Source organism: Pseudophryne corroboree, chromosome 11, assembly GCF_028390025.1.
Source record: "Pseudophryne corroboree isolate aPseCor3 chromosome 11, aPseCor3.hap2, whole genome shotgun sequence".
Lineage (NCBI taxonomy): Eukaryota > Metazoa > Chordata > Amphibia > Anura > Myobatrachidae > Pseudophryne > Pseudophryne corroboree.
Genome location: NC_086454.1, coordinates 213,076 through 233,449, shown reverse-complemented (window position 1 = coordinate 233,449; position 20,374 = coordinate 213,076). Strand labels below are relative to the sequence as shown.

The window sequence follows — 20,374 nt, the reverse complement described above, 5'->3', positions numbered from 1 at the left end:
GTCAAGCGGAGACCCTGCTTCGCGACCAATCGGTGCTGATTCAGTCAGACAACATCACCGCAGTGGCTCATGTAAACCGCCAAGGCGGCACAAGGAGCAGGGTGGCGATGGCGGAAGCCACCAGAATTCTTCGCTGGGCGGAGAATCACGTAAGAGCACTGTCAGCAGTGTTCATTCCAGGAGTGGACAACTGGGAAGCAGACTTCCTCAGCAGACACGACCTCCACCCGGGAGAGTGGGGACTTCATCAAGAAGTCTTCACGCAGATTGCAAGTCGGTGGGAACTGCCACAGGTGGACATGATGGCATCCCGCCTCAACAAAAAGCTACAGAGGTATTGCGCCAGGTCAAGAGACCCTCAGGCGATAGCTGTAGACGCACTAGTGACACCGTGGGTGTTCCAGTCGGTTTATGTATTTCCTCCTCTTCCTCTCATACCCAAGGTGCTGAGAATCATAAGAAAAAGAGGAGTGAGAACAATACTTATTGTTCCGGATTGGCCAAGAAGGACTTGGTATCCAGATCTGCAAGAAATGCTCACAGAGGACCCATGGCCTCTGCCTCTAAGGCAGGACTTGTTGCAACAGGGGCCCTGTCTGTTCCAAGACTTACCGCGGCTGCGTTTGACGGCATGGCGGTTGAACGCCGGATCCTAGCAGAAAAAGGCATTCTGGATGAGGTTTTTCCTACGCTGATAAAGGCTAGGAAGGACGTGACGGCTAAACATTATCACCGTATATGGCGAAAATATGTTGCTTGGTGTGAGGCCAGGAATGCCCCTACGGAGGAATTCCAGCTGGGCCGTTTCCTTTACTTCCTACAGTCGGGAGTGACTTTGGGCCTGAAATTGGGTTCCATTAAGGTCCAGATTTCGGCCCTATCCATTTTCTTTCAAAAAGAACTGGCTTCTCTTCCTGAAGTTCAGACGTTTGTAAAGGGAGTGCTGCATATTCAGCCCCCTTTTGTGCCTCCAGTGGCACCTTGGGATCTTAACGTGGTGTTGAGTTTCCTGAAGTCATACTGGTTTGAGCCACTCAAAACCGTGGAGTTAAAATTTCTCACGTGGAAGGTGGTCATGCTATTAGCCTTGGCTTCAGCTAGGCGTGTGTCAGAATTAGCGGCTTTGTCACATAAAAGCCCCTATCTGGTTTTCCATATGGACAGGGCAGAATTGCGGACCCGTCCACAATTTCTGCCAAAAGTGGTGTCATCTTTTCATATGAACCAACCTATTGTGGTGCCTGTGGCTACTCGTGACTTGGAGGATTCTGAGTTACTAGATGTGGTCAGGGCTTTGAAGTTTTATGTAGCCAGAACGGCTAGAGTCAGGAAAACTGAGTCGCTATTTATCCTGTATGCATCCAACAAGCTGGGTGCTCCTGCTTCAAAGCAAACTATTGCTCGCTGGATCTGTAACACGATTCAGCAGGCTCATTCTGCGGCTGGATTGCCGCTTCCAAAATCAGTAAAAGCCCACTCCACAAGGAAGGTGGGCTCTTCTTGGGCGGCTGCCCGAGGGGTCTTGGCATTACAGCTTTGCCGAGCAGCTACTTGGTCAGGTTCGAACACTTTTGCAAAGTTTTACAAGTTTGATACCCTGGCTGAGGAGGACCTTGTGTTTGCTCATTCGGTGCTGCAGAGTCATCCGCACTCTCCCGCCCATTTGGGAGCTTTGGTATAATCCCCATGGTCCTTACGGAGTCCCCAGCATCCACTAGGACGTTAGAGAAAATAAGATTTTACTTACCCGTAAATCTATTTCTTGTAGTCCGTAGTGGATGCTGGGCGCCCGTCCCAAGTGCGGACTTATTCTGCAATACTTGTATATAGTTATTGCTTAAATAAGGGTTATGTTGTGGTTGCATCAGGGTTGATCTGATGCTCCGTTGTTGTTCATACTGTTAACTGGGTAAGTTTATCACAAGTTATACGGTGTGATTGGTGTGGCTGGTATGAGTCTTACCCTGGATTCCAAAATCCTTTCCTTGTACTGTCGGCTCTTCCGGGCACAGTTTCTCTAACTGAGGTCTGGAGGAGGGACATAGAGGGAGGAGCCAGAGCACACCAGTATCCAAATTCTTTCTTAAAGTGCCCAGTCTCCTGCGGAGCCCGTCTATTCCCCATGGTCCTTACGGAGTCCCCAGCATCCACTACGGACTACGAGAAATAGATTTACCGGTAAGTAAAATCTTATTTTTTCTCTGTGTGTTTCAGTCACCATATGCCTCTTAAATTCTCTGTTTATGCTCTGCTTTGCAGTCACACATACAGGGTTTTTTTGTCAGGTACTTTTTCTGGTTATATTGTACTATTGCGCCCTAAGGTTACGCTTCCCAACAATGTCTGCTAAACAGGGCGGTAGATCCATGGCTGATCCTGCGTCATGCAGTGCTGACGCCATGGATTTATCTGGGGAAAACCTTGCAGCTGAGGGTCTAGGTACTTGGGGGTTTTATACCCCTCAGTCAGTCTGCAGCACAGGTGGCACACCAAGACCCACCTTGGGCTGCTTTTTCTAATTTGCTGATTACGCTAGTAACTAGACTTGCGTCTCCTGTGGGACCTCCTGTGCCATTACAGCCACATATTGTCCCTGCAGTTAATCCGCCATGGGCAGATAATCTATCCACTGAGTTACAGCAATTAAATCAGTATTTGGCTAAAAAGAACCTAACCCTCGCCCGCCTAGGACCAAGGGGTCCTCTAAGCAGGCCATTACTTCCACACAATCCACACATGTTTCGGATACTTCATCCGATGAAGATGGCGTATATACTGACCCCTCAGACACTGATGCAGAGGCTTCTGATGGGGAATCTATTACACAAGTGGATGTTCCTGACCTCTTGGATGCTATCAAACTGATTCTTCAAATTGATGATGACGCAGAACCTCCAGATAACTCTAAGAAACCTGATAAGTTCAAGCGTCAGAAGGTTACTAAATTAGTTTTACCCCATTCTGACCATTTGGTTGACATACGTCAGGAATCCTGGGAGTATCCAGGAAAGAAATTCTCCCTGTCTAAGAATATGCTAGCTCTTTATCCCCTCGCTGCGGAGTTAAGTAAAAATTGGGAAACACCGCCACCGGTGGACTCACAGGTCGCGCATCTGGTGGTGTCATCTGCTCTGCCTGTCACTACCGTCACCTCTCTGAAGGAACTGACGGATAAGCGTGTGGAGGGTTGCTTGAAGTCTATTTACACTCTTGCAGAAGCTGTGCATAGGCCTACTATTGCGGGTTCTTGGGCTGCAAAGGCTATTGAAGCCTGGATTCAGGAAGTTGAAGCGGAGCTACCGTCTGATTTTCCTGATAATGCTAGACAGAGTCTTTCATATATTATTACAGCCTCTCATTATATTCAGGAGGTGGCATCTGATGCCGGTGTCCTGGCGGCCAAAGCGTCTACTACGTCCGTTCTGGCTCGCCAGATTCTCTGGTTGCGGCCCTGATCTGTAGCTCTGGACTATAAAAAGAACTTGGAGGTGACCTCCATTAAGGGAAATATCCTTTTTGGGGAAGATCTCAAAAACATTGTTGCTGACTTAGCATCCGCTAAGACGGCCTGTCTGCCTAGTACTAATCCCTCAGCTACGAAGGCTAAAAGTACTTCCTTTTGCTCCTTTCGACCTCCAAGTAAAGCAAAGGGTCAGGCGTACCCGAAACAGGCTCGTACTTCCAAATCCACTAAGCCCAAACCTAAACGTTCCTGGGCTGCACGTCAGCCTGTTTTCAAAACAGACAAGCCTGCTGCATGACGGGGCGGTCCTCCCCCTGGGGGACCCCAGGGTGGGAGGCCGACTTCTGCGGTTTGCTCAGGTATGGTTACAGACGACTTCAGATGCCTGCGTAAAGGAAATCGTCACTCACGGATACACAATCTCTTTCAAGAAACGTCCCCCTCGCCAGTTTTGCTCAACAAACATCCCTTCGGATCCGGTAAAAGCAAAAACTTTCCATTCGGTGGTACAATCCCTCCTTGGACGCAGGGGTGATAGTGCCAGTGCCTCTGGTCTAGAGACTCAGGGGGTACTATTTAACGTTGTTCCTAGTTCCGAAACCGAATGGGTCTTCCCGGCCCATTCTCAACCTCAAGTCTTTGAACAAATTTGTGAGGGTTTCCAAATTCCATATGGAAACTCTTTGCTCTATTGTTCTGGCTTTGGAGCCCATGGACTATATAGTATCTCCGGACATATAGGATGCTTTCCTGCATATACCTATTGCCATGTCGCATCAGCAATACCTGCGGTTTGCTATTGGCAATTACCTTTTGGTCTGACCACTGCACCGAGAATCTTCAACTAGGTCATGGCTGTCATGATGGCTCTGCTACGCCATCAGGGTGTCAGGATCCTGCCGTATCTGGACGACTTACTGATCTTGGCGAACTCTCCAGAGGTTCTCCTCCGTCACCTGGAACTGACGGTCCAATTCCTGCAAGCCCACGGGTGGCTCATCAACTGGAAGAAATCCTCACTGGTCCCTGCTCAGAGCATGGTGCACCCGGGGTCATTATTGGACACTCACATCCAATGGTTGTTCTTGTCTCCAGAGAAAGTCCTGAAACTTCAGGACAAGATAAGATGCTTCCTATCTCATCCACGTGTGCCTTTTGACTCATGGTGGAGTACGCTCAATTTCATTCCCGCCCTCTACAGAAATTAATCCTTTCCAAATGGGATGGCCTGCCTCACCGGATTAGGACTCGCACGATCTCCTTGACTCCATAGGTTCGCCTGTCACTGACCTGGTGGCTACAGGACCAGCAATTGAGCAGGGGTCGTCCCTTCAGGATCTCCAACTGGGTCCTTCTAACGACGGATGCCAGTCTGCGGGGTTGGGGCGCGGTGTTCGAGCAGCACTCTCTTCAGGGTCTGTGGACCAGGGAGGAATCTCTCCTCCCGATAAACATTCTGGAGTTGCAGGCAGTGTTCAATGCTTTGAAACTGGCCCTGCCTCTGGTAAAAAACAGGCCTGTTCAAGTACAGCCAGACAATGCCACCACGGTGGCGTACATAATCATCAAGGCGGCACTCAAAGCCGCATGGCAATGATGGAAGTGTCAAAGATTCTTCTTTGGGCAGAACACCATCTGCCAGCCATATCGGCAGTGTTAATTCCGGGGTTCCTCAACTGGGAAGCGGACTTCCTCAGTCGTCAGGACATGTACGCCGGAGAATGGAGCCTTCATCCAGGAGTCTTTCAACTTCTAGTGGACAAGTGGGGCCTACCAGATGTGGACCCGATGGTGTCTCGACACAATCACAAGGTTGCGGTCTTTGGAGCAAGGACAAGGGATCCTCAAGCAGCGTTCGTGGACGCGCTGGCAATTCCATGGAACTTTCGGCTGCCATACGTGTTCCCTCCGGTGTCACTCCTGCCCAGGGTAATAAGGAAGTTCAAGCAAGAAGGAGGAATACTACTTCTAATCGCTCCGGCGTTGCCCAGACGGCATTGGTTCTCATTCCTACAGGGTCTCTCGATAGAGCGTCCTCTTCTACTTCCGCAATGCCCAGACCTCCTCGTTCAGGGCCCTTGTGTCTAAAAGGATCTGGCCCAACTGGCTTTGACGGCGCGGCTCTTGTAGCTTCAGTTCTGAGGGCCAAAGGATTTTCTGAGGCGTTCACTCAAATTATGTTGAAGGCCCGTAAGCTGGCTTCTGCTCGGATTTATCATAGGGTCTGGAATTCTTCCTTCACCTTGTGTGCGGCTAAGAATTATGATGCATACAAGTTCAGTACTGCCAAACTCTTGGCTTTCCTGCAACAGGCCCTGGACTTAGGCATTCGTCTGGCCTCCCTCAAGGTTCATATTTTTGCCTTGTCGATATGGTTTCAGAGAAAATTTGCGTTCATACATTCACTCAGAGTGTTTTACATATTCAACCTCCCTATGTTCCTCCTGTGGCTCCTTTGGATTTGTCTGTTATTCTGGATGCCTTGCAAGAGTCTCCGTTTGACCCTCTTGAGTCTGTGGATGTTAAGTGGCTTACTCTTAAGGTCTTGTTTTTGCTAGCTATTGCCTCTGCTAGACGGGTTTCCGACTTGGGTGCCTTGTCCTGTCGGTCACCCTTTCTGATTTTTCACCAGGACCGGGCGGTTCTTAGAACTCGCCCTGATTATCTGCCTTAGGTGGTGTCATCTTTCCACCTTAACCAAGAGATTGTGGTTCCGATCTTTGTCTCTCCTGGTTTATCCTCCAAAGAGCGGTCTTTGGATGTGGTACGGGCTCTCCGTATTTATGTGAAGAGAACAGCTTCGCTTAGGAGTTCTGATTTTCTCTTTGTTCTTTTTGGTTTTCACAAACGTGGCTGGCCTACGTATAAGCAGATCTTGGCCAGATGGATTAGAATGGTGATTGCACATGCTTATGTACAGGCTGGCCTTCCAGCTCCAGCTACCATCAAAGCCCATTCTACTCGGTCTGTTGGACCTTCTTGGGTGGGCCGCCGTGGTATGACCCTTGAACATTTGTGTAAGGCGGCTACGTGGTCCTCAGTGAACACATTCATAAGGTTCTATGCCTTTGATACTTCCGCCTCCCAGGATGCCTCCTTTGGACGCCAGGTTCTTGTGCCCGCTACAGTGCGACCCCTCTTATGAGTAACTGCTTTAGGACATCCCTGATGTAATTCCCTGTGGAATCACAGTGTACCCCGCTACAGAAAAGGAGATTTATGGTAAGAGCTTACCTTTGTTAAATCTCTTTCTGCGAGGTACACTGGGCTCCACAGGGCACCCACCCTGACGCACTTAGCTTCTTTGGGTTTGTATGGCATCAGCCGGTGGTACCTTCTCCAGTCGTAAGAATATAGTTATATGTGGCTACTAACTGTTGTCGTCTCTTTTACCTGCTACTGCATTGGACTGGTTAACAAAACTGAGCTCCAGTGCCTGGGGGCGGGGATATAGAGGAGGCGGCGCTATGCATCCTGGGAACAGTCAAAGCTTTTAGCCTGTTGGTGCCTCAGATCAAGATCCAACTCTACATCCCGATGTTATTCCCTGTGGAATCCAGTGTACCTCGCAGAAAGAGATTTAACAAAGGTAAGTTCTTACCATAAATCTCCTTATTTGCTTTTAATAAAGTATTTTTTTTTGTAGGTGAAGTAAAGTTGAAGAAAGAAGAGGCAAGTAAATCAGAGGCTAAGTTCCTTAAATTGAAGGCATGGTCAAAATCCAGAATCAGGCAATTGGAAGAAGATCTGAAAATTGTACAAGTACCCTCTAAATTGTCATCTCTCAGAACCTTTTTCCTTTTCCTACTTCTGCCTGATTCTCAGACCTGATAGAATAACAGCGCATCATCCTTCCCTGTCACAATCATTTCCTTCTGTCACATTGCACCCTGGGAAAATAAAATAAATGAAATAACATTTCTCCCAGCTATGTTTACACATTATAATTCACATTGGCAGAAAATCCTAACAAGTAATATAATTTCATTACTAAAATAACTGGTTTGGATCATACCCTAGTACTGTGTACGCACTTCCCGATATATCGGCTGTTCAATTGAATGACCGATATATCGATGGTCCATCAGCCATTGTGTACCAGCGATAGGTCTGTGAACGCCGTCTACAGATATATCGGCGCATCGTTCTGCCCGTACACTTGCTGCACCAGAGGCTTTGGGGTAAAGCTGCTGAAAGGTAAAAGTTATGAGGATACAAAAAGATGTCAAGGGCTTTTATTCTTCCCTCTGAGTACAGTAAAAAACTTTCATATGGAAAGCGTATGGCACCATACACACCTTGCCTACATTGGGTCGTCCCTCCAAACTGGAGGATACTGAGCAGGGAAGCTACAAAGGGTGTGGTATGCAAGGTCGGCAGTAACTAGGTCGACAGGGTTTGTAGGTCGACAGGGACTCTAGGTCGTCAGGTCAAAAGGTCGACATGAGTGTTTTTTTTTATTGCCGTTTTCACCGTACAGTAACAGAGAACCACAATTAGTGCACCGTGTCCCCTCGCTCCGCTACCGCTGCACTCTGCACAGGTTACTATTCCCAATCGTAGTCCACGTGGATCGGAAAGTATGCAAAAGCTCAAAAAATGTGAAAGACCCTGTCAACCTAGTTACTGTCGACCTAGAGGCCGGATACCGCTACAAAGAGGCTATTGGCAACTTTGAAGGATTTACAAGTCTGTGGCTGATCATGTAACAACTGTCTCACAAGCGTTACACAACGCTGGCCTATATGGCAGAGCGGCGAGAAAGAAGTATTGTAAGTCCAATAGAAAATCTGTGGATGAACATCGCCGCTTGAACGTGAACCATTCTGCAAATAAGAATTTGCAGATATTCCTCAATGTAAGTGCTGAAGCTGGTAGAGACCAATGGCTGTAACTGCAGCAGACGGCTCCACGCAGTATGAGATGAGGAAACCGATCGCTTTTCCAACCCTGTTTATTAATAACTTTAAGAACTGTTGCCTTTTTTTTCTTTAGTTGAATGTTATAAGGGGAAATGTGTACATAAAGCTGGAATAAGTTTGACCTAATTTTTTTTTCTGGGGTACAATGTGACAAAAAGTGAGGATTTTGCTGACATTATTATTATTATTATTATTATTATTATTATTTATATAGGCACTGTGTAACCTTGCTCTGTAATTCTGCATCTCTGCCATGCTCAGCCCTGTGCTCTGTAATTCTGCATCTCTGCCATGCTCAGCCCTGCGCTCTGTAATTCTGCATCTCTGCCATGCTCAGCCCTGCGCTCTGTAATTCTGCATCTCTGCCATGCTCAGCCCTGTGCTCTGTAATTCTGCATCTCTGCCATGCTCAGCCCTGTGCTCTGTAATTCTGCATCTCTGCCATGCTCAGACCTGTGCTCTGTAATTCTGCATCTCTGCCATGCTCAGCCCTGCGCTCTGTAATTCTGCATCTCTGCCATGCTCAGCCCTGCGCTCTGTAATTCTGCATCTCTGCCATGCTCAGACCTGTGCTCTGTAATTCTGCATCTCTGCCATGCTCAGACCTGTGCTTTGTAATTCTGCATCTCTGCCATGCTCAGACCTGTGCTCTGTAATTCTGCATCTCTGCCATGCTCAGCCCTGTGCTCTGTAATTCTGCATCTCTACCATGCTCAGCCCTGTGCTCTGTAATTCTGCATCTCTACCATGCTCAGCCCTGTGCTTTGTAATTCTGCATCTCTGCCATGCTCAGACCTGTGCTTTGTAATTCTGCATCTCTGCCATGCTCAGACCTGTGCTTTGTAATTCTGCATCTCTGCCATGCTCAGCCCTGTGCTCTGTAATTCTGCATCTCTGCCATGCTCAGACCTGTGCTTTGTAATTCTGCATCTCTGCCATGCTCAGACCTGTGCTCTGTAATTCTGCATCTCTGCCATGCTCAGCCCTGTGCTTTGTAATTCTGCATCTCTGCCATGCTCAGCCCTGTGCTCTGTAATTCTGCATCTCTGCCATGCTCAGCCCTGTGCTCTGTAATTCTGCATCTCTGCCATGCTCAGCCCTGTGCTCTGTAATTCTGCATCTCTACCATGCTCAGCCCTGTGCTCTGTAATTCTGCATCTCTACCATGCTCAGCCCTGTGCTCTGTAATTCTGCATCTCTGCCATGCTCAGACCTGTGCTCTGTAATTCTGCATCTCTGCCATGCTCAGCCCTGTGCTCTGTAATTCTGCATCTCTGCCATGCTCAGACCTGTGCTTTGTAATTCTGCATCTCTGCCATGCTCAGCCCTGTGCTCTGTAATTCTGCATCTCTGCCATGCTCAGCCCTGTGCTTTGTAATTCTGCATCTCTGCCATGCTCAGCCCTGTGCTCTGTAATTCTGCATCTCTGCCATGCTCAGCCCTGTGCTCTGTAATTCTGCATCTCTGCCATGCTCAGCCCTGTGCTCTGTAATTCTGCATCTCTGCCATGCTCAGCCCTGTGCTCTGTAATTCTGCATCTCTGCCATGCTCAGCCCTGTGCTCTGTAATTCTGCATCTCTGCCATGCTCAGCCCTGTGCTCTGTAATTCTGCATCTCTGCCATGCTCAGCCCTGTGCTCTGTAATTCTGCATCTCTGCCATGCTCAGCCCTGTGCTCTGTAATTCTGCATCTCTGCCATGCTCAGCCCTGTGCTTTGTAATTCTGCATCTCTGCCATGCTCAGACCTGGTGCCATGCTCAGACCTGTGCTTTGTAATTCTGCATCTCTGCCATGCTCAGACCTGTGCTTTGTAATTCTGCATCTCTGCCATGCTCAGACCTGTGGTCTGTAATTCTGCATCTCTGCCATGCTCAGACCTGTGCTTTGTAATTCTGCATCTCTGCCATGCTCAGACCTGTGGTCTGTAATTCTGCATCTCTGCCATGCTCAGACCTGTGGTCTGTAATTCTGCATCTCTGCCATGCTCAGACCTGTGCTTTGTAATTCTGCATCTCTGCCATGCTCAGACCTGTGCTTTGTAATTCTGTATCTCTGCCATGCTCAGACCTGTGCTCTGTAATTCTGCATCTCTGCCATGCTCAGACCTGTGCTCTGTAATTCTGCATCTCTGCCATGCTCAGCCCTGTGCTTTGTAATTCTGCATCTCTGCCATGCTCAGACCTGTGCTCTGTAATTCTGCATCTCTGCCATGCTCAGCCCTGTGCTCTGTAATTCTGCATCTTGCTCAGCCCTGTGCTCTGTAATTCTGCATTTCTGCCATGCTCAGCCCTGTGCTCTGTAATTCTGCATCTCTACCATGCTCAGCCCTGTGCTCTGTAATTCTGCATCTCTGCCATGCTCAGACCTGTGCTCTGTAATTCTGCATCTCTGCCATGCTCAGCCCTGTGCTCTGTAATTCTGCATCTCTACCATGCTCAGCCCTGTGCTCTGTAATTCTGCATCTCTGCCATGCTCAGCCCTGTGCTCTGTAATTCTGCATCTCTACCATGCTCAGCCCTGTGCTCTGTAATTCTGCATCTCTGCCATGCTCAGCCCTGTGCTCTGTAATTCTGCATCTCTACCATGCTCAGCCCTGTGCTCTGTAATTCTGCATCTCTACCATGCTTAGACCTGTGCTCTGTAATTCTGCCTCTCTGCCATGCTCAGCCCTGTGCTCTGTAATTCTGCATCTCTGCCATGCTCAGCCCTGTGCTTTGTAATTCTGCATCTCTACCATGCTCAGCCCTGTGCTCTGTAATTCTGCATCTCTACCATGCTCAGACCTGTGCTCTGTCTTGTTCTCCAGTGTTCGCATTTTACAACACACTGTCCCCTCTTTCACACCATAATCCCGGATCCAACTTGGGTCACTGAACATTGGTTTCAGACTATGTCACAGGGACGTGAAACGTGTTCACACTGTAGGCTGGCCTGGGTTATTGCCTGGGCTTCTCCTCTGCCAGCTCTCCATAGGGTTTGAATGTGTCGGATAACCTGGATTACCCATAACCCGGGTCCTTCCCATGCTTTCCTGAACTGCACACTCTAATTCCAAACCTAATAAGAGGTGCTAACATGCTGATACATGCTGACAAGTAAATGCAGATGCACACTCTGTAGCACTAAGTACAGGTTGAGTATCCCTTATCCAAAATGCTTGGGACCAGAGCTATTTTGGATATCGGATTTTTCCGTATTTTGGAATAATTAGATACCATAATGAGATATCATGGTGATGGGACCTAAGTCTAAGCACAGAATTCATTTATGTTACATATACACCTTATACACACAGCCTGAAGGTCATTTTAGCCAATATTTTTTAGAACTTTGTGCATTAAACAAAGTGTGTCTACATTCACACAATTCATTTATGTTTCATATACACCTTATATACACAGCCTGAAGGTCATTTAATACAATATTATTAATAACTTTGTATATTAAACAAAGTTTGTGTACATTGAGCCATCAAAAAACAAAGGTTTCACTATCTCACTCTCACTCAAAAAAGTCCGTATTTCGGAATATTCCGTATTTCGGAATATTTGGATATGGGATACTCAACCTGTACTGCTAATTAGAATAATTATAATAAACTCTGCAATCTAACATAGAGAAAAATTGAGGTGCTTAGCATGTTTTTATGGACTCACCAACAGTGACCAGGTGACTTCATCTGATGGGTCTGACAATGCTAAATTCCTTTGTCGTATAACAACCCTTTATGAAGCTAAGAACACTGTACGCTGTTTGCTTAAGAAGTACCGTAATGGTACGCTATTGGCGTAGCGATCGCTCAGCCGTAGGCGAGACGCTCAAGCGTCACGTTCGCTCACGGCCCAGTGATCACAGGACACGTTATTGGCTATGACTAGAGTAATGATTCGCTATGGCGTAGCGGACGCTCGAGACCACGAGGAGATCATTAGCGGCGCAGACGCTCACAACGCTATACCTTAATGTTTAAACCTTATACCAAAGAAATACAAAGAATACCTTAATGCGAGTACAGGGTGTAAGTGCAACCTTGTGTAACCTGACTAACTACAAAGCTGCTTGAGCGTCACCGACGCTCAAGTGAACACTTAACACTATAGAAAACACACAGATACTGGTTTAGGTTCCAAAGCCTATTAACTGTATTATATCTAATATACTTGTAAAAGGGGATAACAGTACAAATGATACACTACAATATAACAGAGACTTCCTAACCACAGAACTAAAATACAAAAAGACAATACTACTCTGACCTAAATGAAATACAATACAATACTATAATACTATGGGAGATATAAGAGAAAAGAGGAGAGAGAGAGAGAGAGAGAGAGAGAGAGAGAGAGAGAGATAGAGAGAAATTGGCTCACAGAAAGAATGATTACGGGGAGAAACTTACGCACAAGGGGAAACGATCGCATGCGCCTGGACATCCAGCACCCGATTTTCAGCAATGAGAACCGTTGAAGAGTGAGAGCTGGATGTGGTCGGCCTGCCTATTTATGCCCCACACACAATGCAATCTCCTGGTCCTACAATCCCATTGTCCATTGGCCGAAGGAATTCGGCCCTGCATCATAACAAAAGGTCATAGGGTGATTCATACAGGTGGGCTGTGACGATTTCCAACAGCTCAGGTGGGTGGGAAACTGGGTTTCCCGCCGCATACCTGAGTATGTGTAAATAATAGAAATGGACATAAACTTCTTATGTCCATAACTATTCGCACGAGCGATTAATACGCTCCAAACCAACACCGGAATATTACTACTTAAATACTCTTCCGATGGGTACCAAACACTGCTGTATGATTCCTGTTAGACCCTTCGTACGATATAAAGAGGGATTCCTCAGCTCTGGGACATTGTATTTTAACCAAACTTTCAGAATCTATCAAAGGGACCATGATCTATAAACTACATTAATTGTGAACATTTGTAACGAATGAGTCGCACGCTACGACTACATAAACTCTACCGTAAATACGCATACCGCGCCTGCGAGTGCACGCTATTGCGGGTATGCGCCTCCACGGGAGAGCGTACGCACGCGCAGCGCGGACCAGTGTGCGGTGCAAATATGGCAACGTGCATTGAGACATTTTTTCTGACTTTGACAGTCCACCCTTTGGCAGTCAATAATAACTGCCACAAAACATTTAAGGAGAAAAATGTAAGTCAGGGGTTAATTGATTTCCATGGTTGGGTAGGGGAGAAGAGTGGAGTAGGTGTGAAGAGGGTATGACCTAGTGAGAAAGTAGAAGCATGTGTGTATGAGTCCATGTTTGGAGGGTCATGTATCATCGTGCCGTACGTGTGGTAAATCTAGCTTCGAGGTATTGCGAAGTATACATTTGAATTCCTTCTTATCCTGTGGTACAGGTCTGTGGATGGGCTGTCAAACTCTACCGAGCTCGTTTCGGCTGTGGTTGTAACAAAATGGGGATGCACATTTTAGTTGATGATACATGAATGGGGGAGGTATGTGGTTGCTGATATCTGTGCCTGTATTCCCTATCGTCTATGTGTGTCGTTACCTGAGGGTTGTAGAGATGAAGATAAAGAACACTTACGAAAAATGCAATGATATTCTATGTCAGGGAAATGTACATCTGTTGTTGAAGTTGTGTTCGGTATCTGTTGAGAGTCGTCTTCTTTGCGCTGTTTTGCTCCTTAGGCATGAGCAACAAGCTTTGTCAGTGCCATCAGATTTACAAAAATGTTGGGCTAGCGTGAGTTTAAAGATACTAGGGAAACTGGGGATCCATGGCAAAGTTCATCAAGTGTCCATATTTAAAGTTGTCAAATCTTCTTCTTTGGTGCTTGTCTGTTGTCTGTATAGCGTCTCGTCAACTTCCTCGTCCAAGGGGGTCTTTGTATCTTGGAGAAAAGCAGAAAAACAGGTGAAAGAAACGGACCGTATAATCGCATTTTCATCACATTCTGGTTTCTATCATTGGGTCATAAATCAAATCCAGGTTAATTACGGTTTCCTCACTCCTCAAGCTCATCACTCTTGTACTTTGTTTGCACCTCATTAAAGCCTGCCCGCATCTAAATATCAATCCAATCGATATAACAACACCCAAGATACATAGGAGAAACTTTCCAACATCCATTATGACTCCTTGAGCCCAGTCTCCTAAACCGGAGAACCAATTTCGCGGGTTCAACCATGACACCCAACCAGTCAGCTCATTACCTACAGCAGCAAGGGTGAGATTGTGTTTTCGACGAAATTCCCACTTTAATTGCAGAATATCGTCCATCTTTTGGTCTATGACCTCTACCGGATCCTCGGTGCTATTTGTGATATACGTGCAACACTTTATGCCGTACTGTGTTGCCAATGTAACACAATATCCGCCTGTTACTGCTGTAAGATAATTAAGAACCATCCTATGCTGAACTAGTTCTGTTTTGTAAGCTTGAAGTTCTCTTCCAGTGTATCTAAACGTGTCATCATACATTTCAGTGATATTATCTAACAAATTGGCGAGTGCGGAAATGTATCTATAATTCATCACTCCTCGAGCGGTACGAGTGAAATCTAACGCTACCAGAACCTGAATCCCGGTGGATTCATGGATAAGATCAGAGGCCGGATGCTCTAACCTTTCTGACAGTTGTCTTTTAACTCGGTGCTCGTAATGAGTGTGAGTATAAGGAGCTTGGGCACCACGGTGTATGTCCTTCATTTTGTCATGTGTAACAGTCATCACTTCAGGCAATACTTTTCCAATATAACACAATCCTTCAGAGTTTGGGGCAAGCCACTTGTACGCCTTTCTCCCGCATATGAAATATGCATCATCGGGGAGAACATATGGGACGGAGAAGGACATGACCATGTTACAAACCTTCCAGGTGAAATCTCCTGACCCTAATTCTTCCATCTGCCTAATGCACGTATCGGTTTGTACGATATGTGCACAGTATCCTGGTGATACCTCTCCAACTCTAGTAATCCTACTTCCTAAGGTATATCGATACCGGAAAGATTTTCCTCTACTGGCTATGTGGCGTACGAGCTCTGTATCTGTAGGCATTCTATCTGCTCTGTGTGAAAAGGTCATGGTAAGGTTGCTCCATGACACTTCCCAATTTCCCGGCTTACGGGGATTGGAGATGTTAAAACATAAGAGGGACCTATCCACATGGTATTGGTGGAGCTTCAAACTAGGAGGGCTGGAGATGTTAAACCTCCGGTCCACCGGTCTCCCACCACTTAGCTCAAGTACCTCCCCTAACGTTAAAGGAAATGGTACTAGCCCTGATTTACTGTGACCCTGAGGTACTTGAGAGCATACCCAACAATCTGTCTCATTTAACACGCTACCCACTAAGGAGTGATAGTCACTCAATGGATGCCGGTCCACATGGATATTAAAACTAGATTGGCATTTCTTTATGCATCCATCTTCAACCAGATTATCACAGAGCCTACAGATACAATTTTCTTCAGCTAACAATCCATCACAATTTCTTCTATCGGATCGTTTTCTGATACTCGCCTTTGCTTGTTGGTTTGGTTGATCTTGGAAAACTACGCCTCCATCATCATAATCGGAACCCATTCCAGAACCTCTCTCGACCTCTATGGTACTCTCGCCGGAACAGACTGCTCTGGTCAACATCATGGTTAACATCAAAATCCGGATCACAGTCTCTTGGGGCAAGTCCATCTTTGAGGAGGAAATGGAGAAGAATGAGAAGGGGGAAAAAGAAGTTTCAAGGAAGAGGGGATGGGAAGTGGAGAAAAACAATAAAAGGGAGAGGGGAGTCGACAACTGCTTTCGGTCTTCAAGGCTCAGGTGCCGCCTCAGTCCTCCTGGAACAGACACTCCAGTGATACAACCTCTACCGTCTGTTCCTTATCACGGGACTTCTCTGGATCAGCAACCTTTTTGCAGTGGGACGAATGGACCCAAGTCTCTCTCTCAGCAACCTTCAATGCTGTGGTGCTAGTCAATAAGACCTGGTATGGTCCTTCCCATCTATCAATAAGACAACCTGAGCGTAGAAAATTTCGTATCATTACATAATCCCCAGGTTCAATGTCATGACAATTACTATCTGGTAAATCAGGAATCACCAACTTCAGATTATCATTTTGATTCCTCAACTGTTTACTCATGTTAATCAAGTATTTTACAGTTACTTCATTGTTACATTTCAAATCATCCTGAGGGTTAATCATGACATGCGGTTGTCGACCAAACAGAATTTCAAAAGGGGACAGGTTAAGAGGGGACCTGGGAGTGGTTCTGATGCTATACAAAACAATGGGTAAAGCTTCTGGCCACGTTAATCCTGTCTCTGCCATTACTTTACTCAATTTATTTATTTTTTTTTTTTTTATTTATATTTTTATTGAAGAGAAGTCGAATATGCTGGTACATGACAAACAGGAGATGATGACTCCAAATGAAATATTCAAAATTACATACACGTTATCCCGTGGGGAATAACCAAATGTAACAACAACAGGGAAGTACATCATCAATACCATATATATAGATCGACAACAATTTTTTTTGTGTTTAAACATAAAAATGAAGAGAAGAATAGAAGGAGAAAAGAAGAGAATAAGAGAGAGAGGGGGAAAGGGGACGGGGGGAAGGGGGAGAGTGGGGGATCATCATAGTAACATACATACAAGGTAGAACCATGTCAAGGGAGGTAGCACCTCCTATCTGCACTCTTTACCAATTTTTCAACTGTGGACAGTATATTACTTCGTTTGCTTGTTGAGAACCATATGATGGAGGGTATCACACTCCGGCATTAGAGGGCGTAGTATAGGTGAACCAAGGATCCCATATCCTCCTATATTTCTCTGACCTGTCCCGTAGGGAGGCCGTGATTTTCTCCATCATGGAAATATGCCATATTTTGGCTATCAACATGCTCCTAGGGGGGGAAATGGTTTTTTTCCAATTTTTAGCTATCACACATCTGGCGGCGTGTAGAATTTGGAGTGCCAGACTACTCGCCTGGGTGTCAAAGTTGGGCAGAGGTAGGCCCAGGAGGGCCGACCAAGGGCCCAATACTACTTGCGAGTGGAAAATGGAACCAATGAGGGTTTCCACCTGGGCCCAAAACGTGCATATTTTGGGGCACGACCACCAGATGTGCTTAAAGTCTCCAGTCTGGCCACATCCGCGCCAACATAATGGGGATGACCCGGGGAAAATCTTATGCAGTGTTGCTGGGACCCGATACCATCTAGTATAGACTTTATAGGAATTTTCCTTCACTAAGGAGGAAATTGAGGACTGGGCTACATTTTGCCTGATGATTTCCCATGAGTCCTCTGCAGGGGGTGGGCCAAGGTCCTGTTCCCATTTACGCTCATGGGGAAGTATGTTCGCTGCTTTTAGAGAACGTAGTAAGCTATAGAGTATGGAGATAATACCCTGTCGCATAGGAGAATAAATACACAAACGTTCCAAGGGGGTAAGTTGACGTATGACTTGGGATTTTGAAAGGGAGCTTAGGAAAGAACGAATTTGTAAATACTCATAGAATACAGGTTGGGGGATATCATATTTGTCCCGTAGGGACTGAAGGGAGCGCCAGGAGGAACCCTCTATGAAGTCAAACACCAGTCCCGGGCGCGGGCTCAGGTGGAACCATGGGTGGGACCGTAAGGTGGAACCCGGGGGAAATTCCTGATTGTCCCAAATGGAGGTGATGGGCGAGGGGAAAGTGGATAAACCATAATGCCGAATGCAGAAACACCACAGGGAGCAGGTAAATTTAGTGGGAGGGGGACATGTTTGCATTGTCTGGATTGACTTAGTTGGCGTTAGTAGGGAAACCAAATTGGAGACCCCGGCCGCTAGCCGCTCAATTCGAATCCAGGGTAGATGGGGCGCTGGGGAAAACCAGGCGACAGCCTGGCTCAGGTGAGTTGCATGATAATATTTACGAATGTCCGGCAAACCTCTGCCTCCAGCTAGTGGGTCCCGTACCAAAGTAGAGGTCTTAATTCTAGGAGGCTTGCCTGACCATATAAATTTTAGGAAGAGTCTCTGCATTCGGGCTAAGGCCTCAGCGGGAATGCGTACGGGAATTGTTTGAATCAGGTATAAGAGCCTGGGTAGGATGTTCATTTTTACTGAGACTATCCGTCCGAACCAGGCTATAATCTGCCTGTCCCATGCCCGAAGGTCCGACTCTATACACTTAAATAAGGCTGGAAAGTTCTCTGGGTATAGGGAGTCGTAGGAGTTTGTGATGAACACGCCTAGGTATTTAATTTTTTTGGAGCGCCAAGCAAAATTAAAGTTAGCAGCTAGGAGAGATCTGGTATCCTCATTGAGATGCAAAGGGAGGGCCTCAGATTTAGAATAGTTAATACGATATCCCGAATAATGCGAATATAATGATAGGGTTTTAAATAGGTTGGGGATAGAAATATTAGGTGAAGACAGAGTTAACAGAACATCGTCTGCAAATAATGACAGTTTGAACTCCTCGTCGCCTACAGTGATGCCCTTAATATCAGGATTAGCCCTAACCATGCACGCCAAGGGTTCGATGGTCATGGCAAAAATTAACGGAGACAGGGGGCACCCCTGGCGTGTACCGTTATTGATTTGGAAGAGGGGAGAGTCTTTACCATTAACCCGGACCCTGGCAGAAGGGTTGGAGTAGAGTGCCTGTATACCCTGAAGTAGGCTTCCCCCCAGGCCGAACCTACGCAAGGTAGCGAACATGAAAGGCCAAAGTATTTTATCAAAAGCCTTCTCCGCATCAAGCGAGAGAAGGACAGAGGGCAATTTAGCTTTATTGACCAGATGAACCAGGTCAATGGTTCTGCGGGTATTGTCCCTAGCTTGTCGGCCTGGGATGAAGCCCACCTGGTCCGCATGGATCAGACGCGGGAGAACTGAATTTAGTCTCAGGGCAAGAATTTTGGCAAAGATTTTAATGTCGTTATTTAGTAGAGAGATGGGGCGGTAGCTAGCACAGGAGTTGGGGTCCTTCCCAGGTTTGTGGATTAAAACTATGCGTGCCTCTAGAGCCCGGGGTGATAGAGGGTTACCTCTGAGGAAGCCATTGAAGAGCCTACAGAGATGGGGCAGTAGGATCCCTTTAAATTTCTTGTAATACATAATTGACATCCCGTCAGGGCCCGGGGCTTTACCAGATTTCTGAGTTTTAAGTGCGTTATCTAACTCTTCCACAGTTATTTCGGAGCCTAATTGAGAGACTGTCGCCCTGCTCAGTGACGGTAGGTCACACTTATCTAAGAGGGATTTGATCCCCTCCTCGAATCTCGGTGAGGGCGACGAAGGGACTGCCTCCGTGTTATACAATAGCTTATAAAATTCCTCGAATTCACCCAGAATGCGGTCGGGGTCGTGTGTTAGTGTTCCCTGTTTGGTGCGAATAGATAAGATATTTTTTGAGGAGATCTGAGCCCTCAACTTCCTGGCCAAGATTTTGTCTGCTTTATCCCCTTTTTCGTAATAAATCTGGTTGAGGCGTCTAAGGCATTGTTCAGTCTTATGAGACAACAGCATATTAAGTTCACCCCTAACTTTAAGTAGTTTGTCTAAGTCGGCAGGGTTTAGAGAAGACTTATGAACCTCCTCCAAAAGGTGGAGTTGGTCAGAAAGCTCTAAGATCTTTTGGGAGCGCTGTTTGGTGAGCCTGGCCGCAATCTGAATGAAATGGCCTCTAAGGACCGCTTTATGCGCCTCCCACAGGGTCATGTCCGATATACCAGGGGTTTGGTTATCATTAAAATAATCATTCAATGCCTGAGTAATTTGTTGCGGTACATCGGTCTGTTGGAGGAGGGCATCGTTAAGGGACCAAGAGGGGGGGGAAAGAGTGCGAGCCAGCCCAGACAGAGATAAGGATATCGGGGCATGGTCAGACCACGTAATTGGATGAATACAGCATTTCTGGATTCGAGAAGTGAGGTCTCTTCCTACCATAATCATATCAATTCTAGTGTATAGATTATGCACTGG

General features: G+C 46.6%; 1 protein-coding gene across 6 annotated transcripts in view; it reads left to right on the top strand.

Annotated features, from left to right (window-relative positions):
* Positions 1-20,374, top strand: part of LOC134970257 (golgin subfamily B member 1-like) — a 375,865-nt gene that overhangs the window by 158,855 nt on the left and 196,636 nt on the right. For 4 of the 6 annotated variants that reach the window (XM_063946251.1, XM_063946249.1, XM_063946248.1 and 1 more), the window contains one exon: positions 7,110-7,219. In XM_063946251.1, the coding sequence (XP_063802321.1) occupies positions 7,110-7,219 (110 nt within the window). The remainder of the gene's footprint in view (positions 1-7,109; positions 7,220-20,374) is intronic. The other 2 variants (XM_063946253.1, XM_063946252.1) reach the window with 1 other exon arrangement.